Source organism: Lissotriton vulgaris, chromosome 1_1 (assembly GCF_964263255.1).
Source record: "Lissotriton vulgaris chromosome 1_1, aLisVul1.2, whole genome shotgun sequence".
NCBI classification, from domain to species: domain Eukaryota; kingdom Metazoa; phylum Chordata; class Amphibia; order Caudata; family Salamandridae; genus Lissotriton; species Lissotriton vulgaris.
The window spans coordinates 1,102,289,428-1,102,309,567 of NC_141685.1; the positions used below are offsets into that span (position 1 = coordinate 1,102,289,428).

The 20,140-nt window shown below is 42.3% G+C and overlaps 1 protein-coding gene across 1 annotated transcript in view; it reads left to right on the forward strand.

The window, feature by feature from the left end:
• Positions 1 to 12,682, forward strand: part of LOC147748679 (A.superbus venom factor 1-like) — a 1,557,217-nt gene extending 1,544,535 nt beyond the window's left edge. Inside the window, exons 40-41 of the mRNA XM_086963549.1 lie at positions 8,446 to 8,581; positions 12,358 to 12,682. Coding sequence (XP_086819675.1) covers positions 8,446 to 8,581; positions 12,358 to 12,499 — 278 coding nt within the window. The 3' untranslated portion in view covers positions 12,500 to 12,682. The remainder of the gene's footprint in view (positions 1 to 8,445; positions 8,582 to 12,357) is intronic.
• The last annotated feature ends 7,458 nt before the right edge of the window (positions 12,683 to 20,140 follow it).

A 20,140-nucleotide genomic window follows, 5' to 3' on the forward strand; every position in this document is an offset into this window, starting at 1 on the left:
GTTCCCATAATGCACTGGGCCAGGGTCAGACTAATTTGCATGTAGCCAGGTTCTGAGCTGGGATGGTGCAGTGAGCTAAAGAACGGTGATGGATCAAGCCCTGATCTTTGGACTGGGTTAGAGTGGTCTGCTTAATTCAGACACTCTGTTCATCACCACCCCCTTTTCGGAATCGTTTTTGTCCACCATAAGCGTGGAAGGGTATACTCAGATGTGAGTCCCTTGCTCATTGCACCATCAGGATTCAAGCAAGCCGGGCCGAAGACGGCTGAAATGCCAGAAACCGGTCCCCGGAAGCTTGTTTCCTTCCCAGTATAAGAATTGGCTTGGTAGTTTGGTCTGCCCTGTTCCCATGATGCACTGGGCCAGGGTCAGACTAATTTGCATGTAGCCAGGTTCTGAGCTGGGATGGTGCAGTGAGCTAAAAAACTGTGATGGATCAAGCCCTGATCTTTGGACTGGGTAAGAGTGGTCTGCTTAATTCAGACACTCTGTTCATCACCACCCCCTTTTCGAATCGTTTTTGTCCACCATAAGCGTGGAAGGGTATACTCAGATGTGAGTCCCTTGCTCATTGCACCATCAGGATTCAAGCAAGCCGGGCCGAAGACGGCTGAAATGCCAGAAACTGGTCCCCGGAAGCTTGTTTCCTTCCCAGTATAAGAATTGGCTTGGTAGTTTGGTCTGCCCTGTTCCCATGATGCACTGGGCCAGGGTCAGACTAATTTGCATGTAGCCAGGTTCTGAGCTGGGATGGTGCAGTGAGCTAAAAAACGGTGATGGATCAAGCCCTGATCTTTGGACTGGGTAAGAGTGGTCTGCTTAATTCAGACACTCTGTTCATCACCACCCCCTTTTCGGAATCGTTTTTGTCCACCATAAGCGTGGAAGGGTATACTCAGATGTGAGTCCCTTGCTCATTGCACCATCAGGATTCAAGCAAGCCGGGCCGAAGACGGCTGAAATGCCAGAAACCGGTCCCCGGAAGCTTGTTTCCTTCCCAGTATAAGAATTGGCTTGGTAGTTTGGTCTGCCCTGTTCCCATGATGCACTGGGCCAGGGTCAGACTAATTTGCATGTAGCCAGGTTCTGAGCTGGGATGGTGCAGTGAGCTAAAAAACTGTGATGGATCAAGCCCTGATCTTTGGACTGGGTAAGAGTGGTCTGCTTAATTCAGACACTCTGTTCATCACCACCCCCTTTTCGAATCGTTTTTGTCCACCATAAGCGTGGAAGGGTATACTCAGATGTGAGTCCCTTGCTCATTGCACCATCAGGATTCAAGCAAGCCGGGCCGAAGACGGCTGAAATGCCAGAAACTGGTCCCCGGAAGCTTGTTTCCTTCCCAGTATAAGAATTGGCTTGGTAGTTTGGTCTGCCCTGTTCCCATGATGCACTGGGCCAGGGTCAGACTAATTTGCATGTAGCCAGGTTCTGAGCTGGGATGGTGCAGTGAGCTAAAAAACGGTGATGGATCAAGCCCTGATCTTTGGACTGGGTAAGAGTGGTCTGCTTAATTCAGACACTCTGTTCATCACCACCCCCTTTTCGGAATCGCTATTAAAAATATCAACATGAGAATCAGAAATTTTCACTACATTGCTTTTGCTCCACCAACCCCGATTGTCAAGTAGCACAGAAGAGTTTGAGACTTTGACAATACGAGCAGGTAAAGTGAATTTAGACTGACCTTTGCAAATTCTAAAAGGTTTCTTGATAATCACCCAATCATTCACATTGAAAACACAATTTGAGCGTATATTGTTTCTGTCATGGAACCTTTTCTGAACAGCTTGTTTATTGGCCACAAAATGTTTGGATACTTGCAAATCAGTGACCAAACTCCTCTTTTTGTTCAACTCCTTACCAACGGAAAAGTTAGAAAACCAGTGTGGTAAAAGTTTAGACTTAGCTTCTCTACCGCGGAGAGCTTTGAAAGGAGTAACATTCGTGCTAGAATGTGGAGTATTAAGGTATGCCCACACTTTGTTATGTATGAATTCAGCAACATCAACGTTAGATGAAATAGCAGATTGAATACCTTCCTTAATGAAGCGATTTGCTCTCTCAACTAGGCCGTTCGAAGATGGGCTATACAATGCCACTCTGAGATGGCAAATCTCATTAGATTTAAAGAAATCAGACATCTGATTAGAAATAAAATGTTGACCATTATCAGTGACCACAGAATTAGGAATACCTTCAATCTTAAAAATATTCTGAAGGAAACTGATAACCGAATCAGAATTAGCACTTTGTACAAAAGAATAGTAGATCTATTTTGAGTGGTAATAAATAGCGACAATACAATACCTTTTCTCAGATGGGTCAATGCATGTAGAACATTTGTCAATAAAAGAATGTACATGTTTGTCAATATTAGGCCACCAATAGATAGTTTTGATCTTCTTACACGTAGCAGAAATGCCTAATGACCCTCGTGAGCTAAAGCAATGATCTTGTGCCTAAGTGAAGTAGGAGGGACAAAAAGGCCATTCCTGACACAAATTCCGTTTTCAAATGAAATCTCTTCACTAACTTGTGTGAAAGGTCTTAACTCACTACTAAGGCTTTTACTGTTAGGCCTTTTGGTTCTGATGAAAACCTCCACTTTTTTTAAAACTTCATCATTTTCCATGGCAACTACCCAATCATTTTGAGAAATGGCGCTAGAATATGAAGCAATAGCATCAATTAAACCCACAACATATTCAAAACTAGAGTGATCTTCATCCTCAGCATTGCTAGAAAGTGGTAGCCGGGAAAGACAATCAGCACGTATATTTTTACCTCCTTGAATGTATTTCACTGTCAAATTGTACTCCTGTAGTTTGGAAAGTAATCTCACTAATCTAGCCGAAGCTCTACCCAAACCATTACCAGATAACAAAGATAACAAAGATACAAGTGGTTTGTGGTCAGTGTACACTTCACATGGGATGCCCCAAATATACGTTTTAAACTTTTGAACAGCCGACACAATTGCAAGAGCCTCTCGCTCAATCGTGCTATAGCTACATTCAGCTGTGCTCAGAGCACGAGAAGCGAAAGCAATGGTGTTTTCTTTGTGATCCACCCATTGTCCGAAAACTGCTCCCAAACCCTTTTGGCTAGCATCAACAGAAACGAAAGGTTTAGCTCTGGGCACAAAAGGTTGCAAAGCAGGAGCATTAATAGCTAGGAGTTTAACCTTCTCAAAGGTATCCTGAAGAACAGAAGACCAGTCAAACTTACAACCTTTCTTCAAAAGGCTCCTGAGAGGCTGAATGGTTTGAGCATATCCAGGCACAAACCTAGCGTAGTATTCGCAAAGGCCAAGAAAAGACCTCAAAGTGTCTTTATCTGAGGGAGGAGGCGCATTGCGAATAGCTTCGATGTTACAAAACTTAGGTTTGATACCATCTTTGGATATTATGTGTCCCAAATATTCAACCTCACGAACTAAAAGTTTACATTTGTTGGCTTTTACTGTCATACCTTTCTCACGTAAAATAGAAAGTACTTGTCTCAAAATAACTAAATGTTCTTCCTCAGTTTCCGTATGAATCAGTATATCATCTTGAAATGCCTGCACTTGATTTAAATTACCAAAAAGATTGTCCATCAATTTCTGAAACACACTTGCGGCCGAAGCTAAGCCAAAAGGCAATCTCAGATATTTAAATGCCCCAAATGGTGTTACGAAAGCTGTGAGAGGTTGAGATTCAAGTGATAATTGGATTTGATGGTATGCTGAAGATCTATAGTTGAGAAAAATTTAGATTTACCAATGTTGACCAACATTTCATGTATTTGTGGTAAAGGGTGGCAGTCAACCAATATGTTTTGATTTAGAGAATTTAAATCTACACATAGCCTTAAATCCCCATTGGATTTCTTTCGCAAAACTACTGGAGAAACCCACTCTGAAGCATTGATAGGCGCAATAATGCCATCAGCTTGCAGATTAGAAAGAAGGTTTTTAAGGTCTTCTCTGACACTGACAGGGATAGGCCGGGCTCTGTGAACAATAGGGTTAGCATTATTCTTCAATATTATAGAGTGTTCAAAACCTTTCACCTTACTAATCATATTTTTGAAAACTTCAGGGAAATCTGCAGAGAGATTATCAACAATATGGTTCTCATTAGTTATAGCTAAAACATTTTGCGGTAATTCACCAAGAACTATGGGAGGATCTTGTCCAGGACGTAGGATAATTCCTAGCAGACCAAGATCTTTCCATCCAACTATATCCCTTCCTTTAATGGCTACATAAATTTTCGTTTTGATTGATCTGCCTAGGCAAGTAAGTATGTCCCAAAAATATCCTATTAAGTTAATGTCCAGTTCTCCAAATGCTTTTGGATTTATGTCAGGTGCAAGAAGTGGAAACTTATCAGGCCATAATTGATAAAAAGTAACATCAGCGAGGATAGTAACAGGTGCACCTGAATCAGCCATGGTAGAAATGACCTTATTATCAACAATAATATCAACAAAAGGACCCTTGATAGGTTTGTCAGAAAACTCAGGAACATCTATGGCAACAATCATGTTTGCAAATTGAGAAGAACAGTCTGATGTTTCAGAAGTATCAACTGAAATAGTATTAATACGGGGTCTATAGTTCTTAGAATTAGAAGTCAGAGTTCTTCTGTTGCAAACGTTATGAAAATGTCCAAACTTCTGACAATTTGTGCACTTTTTCCCTTGCGCTGGACATGAAGGATTGTTACCAATATGACTATTAGAGCCACAACGAAAGCAAATCAACTGAGGTTTAGTAATAGTCTGGTTCCTGAAAATTCTTCTATTAGGTCCTTTGGGAGTAATGGCACAGACAGAATTTTCCTCAGAGACCAAATTCATGGATTGAGTTAAATCATGGTGAGAAGAAGTTCCAGATTGTTGACTGGTAGCCAAAACTTTGGACGTGACAATTGACCTTTCAATGCTTTTTGCTATATCGATGGTCTCCGTCAAAGTAGGATTTATGGAAGTAAGTAAACGTTCCTGGACTTTTTTTGAGTAACAATGAAATAAGAATTGATCTCTAATATAAGTGTCAACACCATCACCAAAGTCACATTTCTCAGCAAGGACTCTTAAATTAGCAATATAGTCTTCAACAGACTCTTCCGATGACTGCTTGCACATGGCAAAGTTGAATCTTTCTAAGATTACACTAGTAGCATCTGGATATTGTTTACCTAGTCATAGTTTTGCTTCAAGATATACATTCCACTCTGTGTCTTCTGACACTGGTGGAGGATAGTGAGGAAGGTTTTGAAAGACTCTACGACCAGCAGTGCCAAGATGATTTACTAATAGTGCTAATTTCCTAGTGTTAGTATGATCATCAGCATCAATAGCAGTCAAATAATTTTCGAAATCTTTTATCCACTCAGACCATTTCAAATCTGGTTTGCCAGGTTTTTGTAAGAATGGTGAAGGTTGTATGACACCTTGTATCGGAGCCATGACTAAAATGAATGAATTATAGAAAATAGAGTAAAATAAATAAATAAATAAATGAAAACAAAAAACTTACAGAAGGTAGTTGAAATATTGTGAATTCATAGGAAAACAAGTTCAAGAAATCGTCGCTGTAGGTTGTACTGAATTAATAAAATCGTTGAAATTGAGCCATAAATAATATTTCCTGAGAAATGAGAACTGTGAAGAGATCGTGAATCGATCGCGATGTAAACATCAGAAAAAATAAATCCAAAATGGCTGCCAGACGTATGACGTAATGACGTGCAATCCCACAATCCTTAGCTGCACTTTGCAAGTTAGACGTCACAAGCAGAACGAAGGCACAAGCAGAACGAAGGTTGCAGGTAAAGGCTCGAGCGTCAATCGCGTGAATAGCGATTTAAAAATGAAGTTGATGAATGGCAGTTGCTTGAAGTTAAAAATGAAGGCACAAGAGATAGGGAAAAAAAAACTAGTAACACGCACCTTTAAAAATAAGTCCTTGTAAAAGGAGACGCTCTTGTCCGTGGGCTCCAGCTCCGAGTAATTAAAATGTAAAACGAAGGAAAACAGCTCTCTTGAAAGAAGACCCCACTCCTGGTACCAAAATGTAGCGTGGAGGTTGAAGGTGAATAAATCCAAACTGATCTGTGAGAGAGGTTAATAAGTAATATTTAATTACTTAAATAAAGTACATAAAAGGAAGCCCACGGCAGAGGTTGTCCATGCAACAGACATCGACAGCGATCTGACGAGGGAGGAACAGAATGAAGGGAAAAGAATGCCTAGACACTCCAAGTAGAATGTATGATCAGAAAGAATAAGTCTTAAAGGGAAACACTTACAGTTACAGCATACTACACTCACTGTTCCGGTTATTTGTTTACACGCTATAAATTCCTCTCAGATTGTCTATTATTTCCTTACGCGTATGTGCTTGTTATGCCTGTCAGCTCGCAATTTTCACAACTCAAAATGGCTGTGCGTCTCGGCGTACTGCGTCAGTCCGACATGTCCAGCTCTAATCCAATAGTATTTCGGATTAGGTGCCTATGTCATTCCTGACATGCAGTTCGATTCCTCTGACTGGATTAGTTCAGTTGTCAGCCTCTGAGGTACTGTCACACAATGTTAATCGTTATCACTTACTTTTTCCAAGCTTTCTTCTTTTAATTGACGATTTCTTATTTTACCATATTTTGCCTTCTTCTTCAATTGTAGTTTTCTTACTTAACATCCGAATCCACCTTCTTTATCTTATTTTCTTTTTCTCTCTGAGCCTTCCGTTATTATCCTTGTTGCCAAGTTGTTGTGGAAGCACGAAGACACAGAGTGAAGATAGAAAGATAATTTATTAGAATATACTAGAATATACCAAATAACAAAGGCCTGCGAGAGACTTACAGAAAACGGACTGCTCAGGTCAAAAGGTTAACGGCATATCCCCGGCAGTTCCAGTGACATCACATAAGTAACCACCGAACATTCAGTGGTGACTCATAGTGACGTAGAGTACAGTAACAAGAGAAAACATACTACACCTTGCACAAGCTAATACTCTGGTGCATATACAGAACAGATACAAGAGTAAATACACAACAAGCGTCTACATGTTAAGGGGCACAGAGAGCAATTGTCACTTGGGAGGCATGGAACACTCTTACATCATGGGAGCTACTGTATATCATTGCGTTCCATGCACTCAGTGTGACATCACCACAACAGGTTCTCACTCTAGTCAAGGATGCTAGACATTCCACCCATTTCTGAGCACCAAGAATGAAGGAGAGGCACCATCAAAGCAAAGTAGGAGAATCTGACCAATTATCCCAGCAGTCCAGGCTGAGCCAGACCAATCTGTCCACAGGAACCAGGGCCCCCAACAAACGTGCTCAACAGGCCGTGCAAAAGCAGTGAAACCGCATTTTCAGAAACTTGTCAAGGATGTCTTCTCAACTGCATCTGGGTTCCTGGGCTAGGCAATCCCTAACTATAATCTCTAACTCCATTGATATTCAGGCACAGCTGGCACTGCACTGTCCTCAGCTGTGCCAGCTCCAGCTGCCACAGGTGGACCAGCTCACTCCAACACTTCTCCCGGGCCAAAAGTCAGACCTCAAGGGGGTAGGCCCCTCTGTTCTGCTCTGCCACCGAGGTTGTTCTTTCCAGGCATGGAGGTCTGCCAAGAGATCCTCAAGCGTCTCCACTCTCATTGCAGAAAGCCAGTCCAAATGTTCCAAGAGTGGGCACCTCAGGTGCTGCTGTGTATATCGCCAATATGCAGAACCAGCTCCATGGCCCTCGTGCCCCAGCTGATCGCAGCCATCCAGTCATTCCTTAGAGCCCCAGAGGCACCAATCAGACAGGATACCTCCTTCAGCAAGTGAGTCCACCAGTCGATGTTGGTGCAGCTCCAAATCGGGGATGTGTCTTAAAAAACAGCCAAAATCCACCAGGTCACCACATAATGATGAAATGTGGGTAAACATTACAATTTATTGGCAAATACTTAAATTTTGTCTTGAAACCTTTTTATCTGCACGCACCACATCCCTTCATAAAAGACAGAATCGATCTACTGGCATAAGTGCATCTGAATTAGCTGCTTATTGTTACTATTTTCTTATTTTGTTTTTAAAACAGATTTCGTTTTAATGAGTAAAAAGCAGCACAATGGGTGAGATAGATAGATAGATAGATAGATAGATAGATAGATAGATAGATAGATAGATAGATAGATAGATAGATAGATAGATAGATAGATAGATAGATAGATAGACAGCTAGATCGATCGATCAATCGATGGATGGATAGATAGATAGATTGAAAGATAGATAGATGGATAGATGGATAGATAGATAGATAGATAGATAGATAGATAGATAGATAGATAGATAGATAGATAGATAGATAGATAGATAGATAGATAGATAGATAGATAGATAGATAATCACAACATCACAATTTCAATGTGCTTTTTTTAAGGGTCAGACAAGGCGCTCGAAGGGAAGATTTGCCGGTTTATCAGCCACAAGAAGTGCAGGAGTTCCCTGAAGCTTGAAGATGGAAAGAGCTATCTAATCTGGGGTCCGAACACTGATTTGTTGACTCAGACGTATGAGTAAGTAAATCTGGAAACAAACATTCATCTAGTAACGTTATCAAGCAGTGATAGGGTAATTAATGTCTCATGTGCTATCAGCGTTAAATTATTATTGAGATCTCCTGCGATGCTTAGGAATGTGAAAGCAACAATGGGCCTTCGATTCTAATGTGAGATAATACATGACCCACACTGTCCAAATATAAGGTGGAATTACAAAGTGGATCCTAATGCCACCTTGCTGTTTGAATACACTGGGGGAACACACAAGAGATCAACTTGCATCCAAATACATTGTAAGTAGACACAGGAACCTAATTACTGTAAATATAAACAGTGACACTAAGCAGTAAACCCCCTGTAAACACAATGAGAAATTACTCAGGATCCACCGTCTTCTAACCTATTGTGAGTGATTACACAGAAACATATGTGCTTTCCTAATACAGACTTATGCTAAGAAAGCATTCCTATAACCCTGTATGAGATTACACATGGGTCTCCATCACCACACTGCACTCTGATTCTGAAGTAAGATTACAAAGGGTCCCCGCTGTTATCCTAATGTAATATGAGAAGCCTAGGGATGTCTAAATACACTGCAAAGGAGCCACACTGTTCTCCTAATTCAGTTTGAGATTACAGTGGGAGCCTACTGCTAATCAAATACACTGAAAAAATAGAGTGTCAAAAAACACAGGGCCCACATCTACACAAATGCACTGCAAGACTAGGCAGGAGCCACACTGCTTTCTGAAGCAGTATGAGATAACACAGGGACCCCACTGTTAACCAAATACAGGATCCATGTTGCTCTCCTAATGCACTGATTACACAGGGCCCCACATCTACCCAAATACACTGTACGACTGTTGCAGGGATTCTGCTCACACACAGAACTGTGCAGAAGAGACCCACAACCTCAGTGAATTGTGGTTGACCAAAAAACTCACCTCAGTATCTAGAACCCCTAACCGACTAGCATCAGTGTCTCATTAGCTCACCGACCTAGAGCGAAGCTACCAATGATTAGACAACTCAGAACATGCGACTTATGGTACTCTCAGGAATGGTGGGAATCAAGAACACTTTTTTTTTTCCATACCAGTCCACAACAGGAGTAAATAGAGACTTGGAAAAGTTTAAAATGTGTATTTTAATGACGTGCTCTAAGATGCAGTATTTTTGCTAACATAAGCAGGCATATGATTAAAAATAATACGATAAGCATTGTTAGAATTCTATAAAACACAAAAGGAGAAATCATATTATAATGATAGTGGAAACAGGTGCTATAGTGCCTTGTATGCCACCCTCCCTAGCTAGGAACTAGTTTTATAAAATGTAGAAGGTCTCCAGGATCTGCAAAAGCTCTTTCTCTCTGGAACCAGATTTTTCTCTGAGTGCCTAGAATCATGCCTACAGTACAATATTAAAGGCGCCAGAATTTCAGTTAGCTGCAGCTGCATGTATGTTATGTCTAAAACGTGAGCTGATCAGCCCAAACAACAGCTAACATTGTTATGATAACCTTGGGGGCTCTAGCACTCACTGTGCAGACTAAGGTTGCGATCTAAGTCTAGTGATGTAGAAAACAAGCTATTCTCATGTGAAGAATTTCACGCAGCCTAACTTACAACAACAGTTATATGCAGTGTTGTGTGGAAAAGCAGCAAAAGGTAAAATGGCATTTAAACTTCTAATAAGCCTATGCTAACATAGCAATGTGCACCAACAAGGCCCTGCCATCACTACAAGGCTAGACAGGAGCCACACTGCTTTCCAAAGCAGCATGAGATTACACAGGGACCCCACTGTTACCCAAATACAGGATCCATATTGCTCATCTAATGCACTGTGAGATTACACAGTGACACCACTGCCACCTAAATACAGCAGAAGACTATATAGGAGCTACACTGCTCTTCTGATGCAGTGTGTAATTATACAGGGACACCACTGCCATCCACATACAATGCATAGTACATAAAGGAGCCACACTGTTCTCCTAGTGCAGTGTGAGATTACACAGGGACCCCACTGCTATCCAAATATGCCACAAGACTAAACTAAAGCTACACTGCTCTCCTGTTACAGTGTGAGATTACACAAGGACCCCACTTTTATGCAAATATGCCTCAAGACTAAACAAAAGCTACACTGCTCTCCTGTTACAGTGTGAGTGTAAAGAGCGGAGGAGGCAATGAAAGGTTTAAAATAGGATTTATTTAAGTTAAATCCAAGGACCCACTGGAGCACAAACCAAAGCGTCTAGATCAGATCAGCGCCAACCGCCTCTCTGTTCCAGAATTCAGGTTCACAACAACATTCTCCATTACATATGTAACATAATGACACCTCGGTTTATGCTGTTCAAATGCATAATAGGGGTCATTTTCAAACTAATAAAGTGTTAAGTTGTTTTAGGTGTGGGTCTAAAACACATTTGGCGAACTCTCCAGATTGTCCTGCACTTAAAAAAAGTGTACTAAATGTGGTAAAATTGCCCATCTTACTTTTTCATGTAGGATTCAAAGGAGAGGTGGTAAGTCTAACCCCACTGTTATTAGTGTTTCTTATGTCAATGATGATTTGGACAATTTGATCTTTACTATTTATGATGATTTCTTTGATAGTCATATAAATAATATTTCTCTTCCTTTCAAAGCTCCTTTAGGGATAGTTCATGTCGGTAAAGTTGCCTTTGAAGCGATGGCTGATTCTGGTTCGCCAGTGACTATCTTATCAGATCCTCGTCGCCAATGTAAAGAGCGGAGGAGGCAATGAAAGGTTTAAATAGGATTTATTTAAGTTAAATCCAAAGACCCACTGGAGCACAAACCAAAGCGTCTAGATCAGATCCGATCAGCACCAACCGCTTCTCTGATCCAGAACTCAGGTTCACAACAACATTATCCATTACATATGTAACATTCTACAATACATATGACAATTCCAAAAGTGACATCAATAATAATGCTAGAAAGAAAAGAAGGATATTACCACAGTGAGATTACACAGTTACCACACTGCTATCCAAATATGCCACAAGACTAAACAAAAGCCACACTGCTCTCATAATGCAGTGTGAGATTACACAGTGACCTCACTGCTATCCAAATACAGAACTTACAGTGCGCTTCTACTGCTGTGCGAGTTTACACAGGGACCCAGTGCCAATGAAATAAAATGTCAGATTACACATGACACTACTACTGTTCTAGTGCATGAGTTCGCAGATGACTATTATTCAGATACGGGAGGTCACACAGGCTTTCACTGCTCTCCTAATGTGAAATTACCCTGGTACACCATATAATCACAAACACTTTATTGCACACGATTCTTTTACTGCCCCAAAACCATTTGATATTATGCAGATTAAACAGCGAACATCATAATACAATGCAGTACCATTCAAATATCTGACAAGATCACATGAGGACATCATGACAATCTGAATAAAATATAACATTATTCAACAGTTATTGGAACCGGGTTGGAATCAATAATTATCAAGCAGTGGGAAGTAGCTCCTGATTGTCTTCCTCCTGCACAGAGTGCATAGTTGTTATTGTGCCTTGAACTGATCTTTTAAATTCCTCGAGCAGTAAGTAATTTCACACCACTGCTGTCCTCATCTATGTAACTGTCACAGCAAAACTGCAGGTGAAAAATTACCAGAGGAAAGAATTTTCAAGCACTGGTGCAGTGTCTGTGACCTGAACCTGATTGATTGTTGGCTAAAAGAGAATCTCACACTGCCTGCCTGACACTGTGCACCTCCATTGCAGGATCTCCTACTACATTGGGAAAGACACATGGATCGAGTGGTGGCCAAGTACGGAGGAGTGCGACAATGCAGATCATGTGAGAATATGTGAAGAATTTTCAAATTTCACTGAAACTGTGATGGTTTCTGGCTGCAAGAGTTAACCTTACGGACGTAATAGTCAAGCAGGCTTGTGTGACTAACTCTTGCTCAAAACCTTTGTTTTGCATGGTGTGCTTTGGTGATGTCTACCACAGAGTTATGTCTCAGTCTGTTCCTATTTCCAGTTCTGGGAACTTAGCAAAGACAAAGATTTTCACAGAAATAAAAGTATATTCCCAAAACAATGTGTCTGTTCTGTTTACATTGTGTTTAATATATATTACCTGTTCTTTCCCTTCGCTCTTATTCACAAAAAACACAGAAATATGCTGTTGGAAACTTGCCCATTCCACAGGGCCCCCCAATTTGTTTGGACCTATTTTCTGAAATGTATGTTTTTGCTGGCTACAGAACTCTATGCACTGTAGCCCTTCAATTCTGTGGTAAGGAGTATGAGTGCCTTCTTTCAACATAGTAAACCTGATATAGTCTTGGAGGCGCATTATAAATGACAAAACATTTTTCATCATTGCACTGGGTGCACCTGTAAAAAGGTGTGCTTGGTGCGCCCAAAGTGACTCATGGGCACGCAGAGCGAGCGCAAAGGCCTGTTGTGCCCCTGGGTCACATTATGTAGTGTGACCCCAGATTGGCATATTTGACTTACCTATAAGTCCCTAATATGGGCACCTATTAGTTAGTTAAATGTTACCATTGGGCTGCAGCAGACATTGTGCCACCCCATTTAATGACAGATCAAACATGAGTGCAGGTCTGCCATGTGTAGCACAGTAGTGCATGTTTAAACTACAAATTCAATATGTCAACATATCCTCTTTTGACAGGCTAAAAACCTCTTCTAAACATTTATGAGTCAGTGCTAACAAAGCCTTAGCCCATTAATGTGTGGTGCATGGTATTTAAAAGTAAAACATGTACAGGTTCATTTTAATGTTAAACGTTCCTATAGTGACAATCACATCTAAGTTATTTTCACTGTAATGGGGTTGTTTGTTACATAGGAAAACATTGACATACAATTTTAAGTTTAATAAGTTTTGTTATTTCATAGGAAATAGATTGGGAAATATTTCAAGCACTCTTTTTAACAGTTAAACAAAATCAAATTTAATGGTTGGAAATGGGGTGTATTATATGGAATGTTTGTATAACCTCAGTGTATAATACACTTAGCAACCCATTTAAATCCGGTAGGTTTAGCCAGTAAAACTCTCAGCTTAACCCCGGGTTGCTGTGGCACTGACCATCAAGGCTTACACAGAGGAACAAGTGTTAAGCATTTACACATCACCAAAACAAATAAAGAAGAAATCTGGCAACAATTTATAAAAATAGTCTGTATTTTTATAAGAATTTAGACACTAAAACGCAAAAGATCCACCGGAGAGTTCGGAGAGATACATATTACAAACAGTAATAAATCAAAGCAATTCCACTCAACTGCGTACAAGCCTTGGCAAAGTCAATGAATTAGATCCATGGATTTTTTTTATTTTAAAGTAGGTACATCTCAATGTGATGGTTTAAAAGTACTTTGGGTGACCAACTCCGGCAGGGGGCTAGTCAGGAGTACCAGCAAGATCCTCAAGAACAGTTACCTGCACAGAAGAAGCAGTCTTTTCAGCAGTTCCAGGAACTTAATCTATGCTGCAATGGATTCCTATGGAGTGGTCCTGATGAAAGTAATGAAGGATGCTGAAGATGTCTCTAAGGATACTGTGGTTGTAAAGCGGTTGATCTGAGTCTTCCTGCAGAGATTCTTTTGTCCACAAAGATGGTGAGGGGGTCCTGGTTGCAGGGTCAATGTCCAACAAAAGCTTTTCCAGTCTGGCCAAAGTCCATTCGCCAATTGACATGGTCATAGGCCAATCCTTCCTGGATCAATAACTCACCTTCTGGGGGTCCCAGCGACTTTCCAACAGCACTTCCAGGTTCAGTGTACTCGGGTGCAACTCTGTGTTGGGCCTTGGTCCTTGTAGCCACACAGTGGTGGTGGTAGTGACTTGAAGACTTTGGACTACCTGCTTGTCCCAGGGGGCTCCTTCAGCTGTTGTGTCCCTGTGCTGAGAACAGGAGGTCAGTCAACTGTCCCTTGAAGTTCCTAGGCATGACTGGGCTCTGGAGACAGCTTCTTCCAGAGCAAGACAAAGCAGACACAGTCCCTTCCTTCACTAGCCACCAGGTGAAGGAGGTGCAGGCCTCGACTGTGCAGCCTCTCTTCACTGGTCCCTCACTGCAGCAGGGCAGTCTATCTTTAGTCCTTCTTTCCAAGTCGGTCGAGATCTGAGGTCTGGGTCCTTATGCTCAGAATGTGCCCTCAGGGCAGGTTGCAGTTGGTAGTGGGCTACCAGGTTCTCACCCAACTGGTGATGACGTCATGTGGAGTGTGGCTTCGGGGTGCACTCTTTTTCCCACTCCCAAGTTGGTGAGTCCCCTTTCTCAGTGATTAACCCTCCCTAGCCCACCCCCAGGGTATGGCCACCTCAGGGCTACATGCCACCCCTGGGGAATCCAGTTTGGCAACTGGTTTTCCATATCTGCCTCCCGTACCAGCTTGCTTGCCTCAACAATGGGGCAGCCCTCCCTCCTGGTGTTACACATCTGCTCTTTAAGGGTGACTTCACCTTTAAAGTCTGTCTTTTGGGGCTAAAACCCAAGTGTTTTCCTGCAAGAGGGAGGTGACACCACACTGGCCTGAAATCCCTTATTGTTTCTCCTTCCTGAGAGTCAATAGCCTCTACAGGAGGGCATACAACTGTCTCATGGAGTAGGCTCCATGTGTGCCCGAGAAGGCCCAAGAATGTTAACCCCTTCGCTGCTAGGCCTTTTCCCCTCCTGTGCTAAGCCCTTTTTTGGCAATTTGGGGTAGTGCGCACTTAGGCCCTTGTAACTTTTTGACCACATAAGGTATCCACGCCAAATTTGCGTCCTTTTCTTCCAACATCATGTGGATTCTAAAGGTGCCCAGGGTTTGTGGATTACCTTGGAGGGGTCCCCGAAATTAACCAAAATATAGTGATTTTTTTGTTTTTTTCAGAAAAATGGGAAAAACGGGCTGCAAATGAAAGCCTCTGGGTTTTTCCCTGAAAATGTTATCAAAAAAGGGTTTGTGGGGCTGAAATCTCCATTTTCTCAGCTTTTAGGAAATGACAGTCTTTTGTCAGAGAACCGACATTTTTCACACAGTTTTGGCATTTTTCTGGGACATAGCCTATTTTTGCTATTTTTAGAGCTTTCCACCTCCTTCCAGTTAATGGTAGAAATGAGTTTGAAAGCAATAATGGATCCTAGACAGCTGTACATTTTCAAAAAGTAGACAAAATTCTGAATTCAGAAAGGGGTCATTTGTCTAAATCCATGAAGGTTTCTTTATAGAAACTAACAGTTAAATATTGGAATAATTGAAAATTTGTTGAAAAAAACAGCCTTTTGTCTCAACGTTTTCACCTATAACTTTTTCTAGTTTTGACAGCTCTTAGAAAGCAATATACTGTTACATCCGTTAGACCTTCCTGGTTGTGGGGATATATAGGACTTGTAGTTTCACCAAGAACCCGACGAACCCAGATCCAAAAACTGAGCAGCAACTTGCAATGGTATTTTTTCATTTACTGGGTATAGAGCACTTTGTCTTGGAAAATGTATACATGGAAAAATCTGTATGAAAGACACCTATGTATTTCTGAATTGGGTACAAAATATAGAGTTCAGAAACAGTATATTATTGCTAATTTTGAAAATTGGGAATACTCATACTAGCATGAGAATTATTGGTCATTTTTCAAAATCTTTTTTTTTTTTACACAATGTCTTTCATTGAAAGGGAGAAATGCGCAAAAGCTCAATTGGTAATAACAGTTGATTTACAAATCTGAATTACCCCAAGTCTCCCGATAAAAACGGTACCTCACTTGTGTGGGTCGCCCTTGTGCCTGCGACAGGAAACGGCGCAAAATGCAAAGTGGTGACACCTAAATTTTGTAGTTACAAATTGACCCTTTTTTAGCAAAGTGCCTACCTGTAGTTTTTGCACCCTAGCTCTACCGGCAGCTAGGGAAACCTAGCAAACCTATACATTTTTGAAAAGTAGGGGAATTCAGGATGGGGTGACTTGACTGCCTACCACCAGGTCTTGTTACCCAGAATCCCTTGCAAACCTACGAATTTGACAAAAAGAACACATTTTCCTCACATTTCTGTGGAGGAAAGTTCTGGAATCTGCTTGGATCAACAAATTTCCACCCACCCAGTGTTCCCCCAGGTCTCCCAAAAACAATGGTACCTCACTTGCGTGGGTAGGCATAGTGGCTGCAACACGAAAACAGCGCAAAACGCAACGTGGTCGCACCTCAATTTCCCAGTGAAATCTTGCTCTCTTTGGACAAAGAGACTACCTATTGTTTTTGAGCCCTAGCTCTGCCAGAACCTAGGGAAACCTAGCAAACCTATACATTTTTGAAAAGTAGACACCCAGGGGAATTCAGGATGGGGTCACTCGACTGCCTACCCCCAGGTTCTCTTACCCAGAATCCCTTGCAAAGCTAAGAAATTGGAAAACAAAACACATTTTCCTCACATTTCTGTGGTGGAAAGTTCCGGAATCTGCGTGGATCAACAAATTTCCAACCCACCCAGCATTCCCCCAGGTCTCCCGAGAAAAATGGTATCTCATTTGCCTGGGTAGGCATAGTGGCTGCGACAGGAAACAGTGCAAACCGCAACGTGGTCACAACTCAATTTTTCAGTGAAATTGTGCACGTTTTGGGCAAAGAGACTACCTTTTGTTTTTGAACCCTAGCTCTGCCGGCACCTAGGGAAACCTAGCAAAGCTATACATTTTTAAAAAGTAGACACCCAGGGGAATTCAGGATGGGGTCACTCGACTGCCTACCCCCACGTTCTCTTACCCAGAATCCCTTGCAAAGCTAAGAAATTGGAAAAAAAACGCATTTTCCTCACATTTCTGTGGTGGAAAGTTCCGGAATCTGCGTGGATCAACAAATTTCCACCCACCCAGCGTTCCCCCAGGTCTCCCGAGAAAAATGGTATCTCATTTGCCTGGGTAGGCATAGTGGCTGCGACAGGAAACAGTGCAAAACACAACGTGGTCACAACTCAATTTTTCAGTGAAATTGTGCACGTTTTGGGCAAAGAGACTACCTTTTGTTTTTGAACCCTAGCTCTGCCGGCATCTAGGGAAACCTAGCAAACCTATACATTTTTGAAAAGTAGACACCCAGGGGAATTCAGGATGGGGTCACTCGACTGCCTACCCCCACGTTCTCTTACCCAGAATCCCTTGCAAAGCTAAGACATTGGAAAAAAAACGCATTTTCCTCACATTTCTGTGGTGGAAAGTTCCGGAATCTGCGTGGATCAACAAATTTCCACCCACCCAGCGTTCCCCCAGGTCTCCCGAGAAAAATGGTATCTCATTTGCCTGGGTAGGCATAGTGGCTGCGACAGGAAACAGTGCAAAACGCAACGTGGTCACAACTCAATTTTTCAGTGAAATTGTGCACGTTTTGGGCAAAGAGACTACCTTTTGTTTTTTCAACCCTAGCTCTGCCGGCACCTGGGGAAACCTAGCAAACCTATACATTTTTGAAAAGTAGACACCCAGGGGAATTCAGGATGGGGTCACTCGACTGCCTACCCCCACGTTCTCTTACCCAGAATCCCTTGCAAAGCTAAGAAATTGGGAAAAAAAACGCATTTTCCTCACATTTCTGTGGTGGAAAGTTCCGGAATCTGCGTGGATCAACAAATTTCCACCCACCCAGCGTTCCCCCAGGTCTCCCGAGAAAAATGGTATCTCATTTGCCTGGGTAGGCATAGTGGCTGCGACAGGAAACAGTGCAAAACGCAACGTGGTCACAACTCAATTTTTCACTGAAATTGTGCACGTTTTGGGCAAAGAGACTACCTTTTGTTTTTGAACCCTAGCTCTGCCGGCACCTAGGGAAACCTAGCAAACCTATACATTTTTGAAAAGTAGACACCCAGGGGAATTCAGGATGGGGTCACTCGACTGCCTACCCCCAGGTTCTCTTACCCAGAATCCCTTGCAAAGCTAAGAAATTGGAGAAAAAAAACGCATTTTCCTCACATTTCTGTGGTGGAAAGTTCCGGAATCTGCGTGGATCAACAAATTTCCACCCACCCAGCGTTCCCCCAGGTCTCCCGAGAAAAATGGTATCTCATTTGCCTAGGTAGGCATAGTGGCTGTGACAGGAAACAGTGCAAAACGCAACGTGGTCACAACTCAATTTTTCAGTGAAATTGTGCACGTTTTGGGCAAAGAGACTACCTTTTGTTTTTGAACCCTAGCTCTGCCGGCACCTAGGGAAACCTAGCAAACCTATACATTTTTGAAAAGTAGACACCCAGGGGAATTCAGGATGGGGTCACTCGACTGCCTACCCCCAGGTTCTCTTACCCAGAATCCCTTGCAAAGCTAAGAAATTGGAAAAAAAAATGCATTTTCCTCACATTTCTGTGGTGGAAAGTTCCGGAATCTGCGTGGATCAACAAATTTCCACCCACCCAGCGTTCCACCAGGTCTCCCGAGAAAAATTGTATCTCACTTGCGTGGGTAGGCATAGTGGCTGCAACAGGAAACGGTTCAAATTGTACGGTGGTGAATTTACAATACCAAATTGCAAAACAACCTTGATTTTTGGGGGGGGCACCCAAAGCAGAACAGTCCGAAAATGAATTTTGAAAAAGTAGTATTTGAGCTTTACAAATTAAGCCCCCTGCCTTGGACACAGGTCTTTGGCCCACCCACACAAGTGAGGTATCCTTTTACTCGGGAGAACAAGGGGAACGCTGGGTGGTAGGACATTTTTGCCGGCACGGAGATCCCACGCAAAAAAGTTTGGAAAAGTGATATTTTTACCTAATTTTAAGGTTTGCAAGGAGTTCTGGGTAGGAAAACATTGGGGGACCTACGCATGCCATATCTCCCTGGACTCCCCCGGGTGTCTACTTTTCAGAACTGTTTGGGTTTGGTAGTTTCCAAAGAATACCACCGAGCCCCGGGCCAAAGACTCAGGTGCCCCCCCCCAAAAATCAAGGTTGTTTTGCATTTGGGTATTGCAATTTCTCCACCGTACGATTTGGACTGTTTCCTGTTGCAGCCACTATGCCTACCCACGCAAGTGAGGTACCATTTTTATCGGGAGACCTGGGGGAACGCTGGGTGGGAGAAAATTGGTGTGAGCGCAGTGACGCCACGCTTTCCCACGCATTAAAAGTGTGGAAAAACTGATTTTTCCAGCAAAAATTGAGGTTTGCAAGGGATTCTGGGTAAAGGAACGTTGGAGGATCCACGCAAGCCATACCTCCTTGGAAGCCCCCGGGTGTCTACTTTTCAGAAATGTGTGGGTTTGGTAGGTTTCCCTAGATGGCCGTCTAGCACGGGCCAAAAACCCAGGTAACCCCTCTTGCAAAAGCTGGTGGTATTGAATGTCAATCCCACCAGCTTTTGAAAGAGGGGTTACCTGGGTTTTTGGCCCCGTGCTAGACGGCCATCTAGGGAAATCTACCAAACCCACACATTTCTGAAAAGTAGACACCCGGGGGCTTTCAAGGAGGTATGGCTTGCATGGATCCTCCAACGTTCCTTTACCCAGAATCCCTTGCAAACCTCAATTTTAGCTAAAAAAAAATCATTTTTT